Raw genomic sequence first — 2,231 nt, forward strand, 5'->3', positions numbered from 1 at the left:
GACGCGTCAAAAATTTGGAGAGCAGATAGATAGAATCTTCACAACAAAAAAAATACAATAAAATAAAATAAAATAATATACAGACGTCATTATAATAAAATGACATTGTAATAAATATTCAAAGACTAAATAGAACAAAACTAGAATAAAACAACTTAGCATTATTTTATTTATTCTTCCTTTTCCTCTTTTTCTTCCTCCTAACCTTCCACTGTCACTTCTCAAAATAAGTGTGTAGACAATAAAGGGTTAAAGAAAGAAGAAAGAGGAATAAGAAAAATTAATTCACTATTTATTAAAAGTAATAGTGCAGAAAATAATAAAATATAATTTTACGTGCTTTAATAAGGCAGAGTACATTATTGCAATATATCGAAGTAAAATTGATTTATCGATGACGCGTCAAAAATTTGGAGAAGAGATAGATAGTCTTCACAATGAAAAATATTAAATTTTAAAATAAAATAGTACAGAAAATAATAAAATATAATATTACGTGCTTTAGTAAGACAGAGTACATTATTGCAATATATCGAAGTAAAATTAATTTATCGATGACGCGTCAAAAATTTGAAGAGGAGATAGATAGAATCTCCACAACGAAAAAAATACAATAAAATAAAATAAAATAATATACAGACGTCATTATGTTAGATATAAGTTAAAAATTTAGTAACTATAACAGATGGCGTGCATGTTTTTGGGGTATATGGTTTAAAGCAGGCCAGTCGGAAATGACATACGAGACTTGATGCAGAATTAAGAAAATTTGGTACCACGGCATCGAATACAGATCCATGCATATACTACAAAGGTCAAGGGGAAGCGATTCTATTGATAGCAATATATGTCGATGACATAATAGTTGCTTCTACGGACTTAAACAAAATATAACTATTCAAGAATCATTTAAGTCAAGCATTTAAGATTAAGGATTTAGATGAAATTAAACATTGTCTCGGCATCGAATTTTCAAGAGAACATGATAGTATTATTATGAATCAGAAAAGTTACATCAGAAATCTAATCCAAAAATTTAACATGATTGACGCTAAACCTGTTAATACTCCAATGGAACCAAATCTAAAACTAACAATGCAAGGGGAAAATCAAGAGAATAAAGACAACGTGCCTTATCGAGAATTAATTGGATGTTTGATGTATTTGGCTGTAACTACTCGTCCAGATATTGCCTATGCAATAAGTTTTTTAAGTCAATTTAATAATGGATACGGATCAGAACATTGGACAGCAGTAAAGCGCGTTTTGCGCTATCTTAAAGCAAGCGTCAATAGGTCTCCTATATACAAACTCAATCAAGACAATCTAAAAGGCTATGTAGATGCGGATTGGGGAAGTTGTATAAATGACAGACATTCGTATACAGGTTTTGTTTTCTTTTTCAGTCAAGCTCCCATCAGTGATGCCAGAAGTCCGACGAGAACAACGCACAACCACAAGCGAAAACAGCGTACGTGTGAGTTCGGCGCTTCGGCTAGCTTCGGATCGTAGAGGAAGACAGATATATCGTTTTCTATCTCCTTCTTACCAAGCTGACACGAAAGCGACGGGCGACGCGCGACGCTTTCGCTTCTCAATATCTCGATTAAATATATTACTGTTTTATTACATATACTATATTATTTATTTTTTAAATATAAAGTTTTCTTGTTATTAATAATAGTTTTTACAGTATTTATTAATTATTTTCTTGTATTATATTAAATAATTTTTACATTTTTTTGTTATACATTTAGAGCTGTAAGAAAATGTATTATTAAAAAGCAGTTACGCGTTACGCGTTAAGTACTTTTTAACAAGTACGTTTTCTTACAGTTCTAAATGTATAACACAAGGATGTAAAAATTATTTAATACAATACAAAGAAATAATTAATAAAAAAAGAATTAATAAAGACTGTAAAAAATATTATTAATAGCAAGAAACTTTATATTTAAAAAGTAAATAATATAGTATATATAATGTAATAACAGTAATATACTTAATTTAACTTTATCATATACATGTATTGGCAATATATAATAAAACGTATACACACAAACGTATACTGACCAAATATACGTTTGTGTCACTGTGTTGTAACTTAAAATAATGAATGGTGATTTTCCTCACCACCCATGGGATATCACCAATGGCGCATTAGATTTTTTTTACAGTGGACTTTCGCCCGGAGCCATATTGTACCACATTTTATATTATATTATACACAT

At 29.6% G+C, this 2,231-nt stretch overlaps 1 protein-coding gene across 1 annotated transcript; it reads left to right on the forward strand.

Annotated features, from left to right (window-relative positions):
• The first annotated feature begins 1,041 nt into the window (after positions 1 to 1,041).
• LOC140673514 (uncharacterized) lies at positions 1,042 to 1,512 on the forward strand. The gene has a single exon (XM_072906489.1). It carries the CDS (start codon positions 1,042 to 1,044, stop codon positions 1,510 to 1,512), a length of 471 nt encoding a protein of 156 aa, XP_072762590.1.
• The last annotated feature ends 719 nt before the right edge of the window (positions 1,513 to 2,231 follow it).

This window comes from Anoplolepis gracilipes, chromosome 14, assembly GCF_047496725.1.
Source record: "Anoplolepis gracilipes chromosome 14, ASM4749672v1, whole genome shotgun sequence".
NCBI classification, from domain to species: domain Eukaryota; kingdom Metazoa; phylum Arthropoda; class Insecta; order Hymenoptera; family Formicidae; genus Anoplolepis; species Anoplolepis gracilipes.

Bases quoted from the DNA above. Each gene is read 5' to 3' on its own strand.
- LOC140673514 (XM_072906489.1), top strand. From the start codon at position 1,042: ATGATTGACGCTAAACCTGTTAATACTCCAATGGAACCAAATCTAAAA.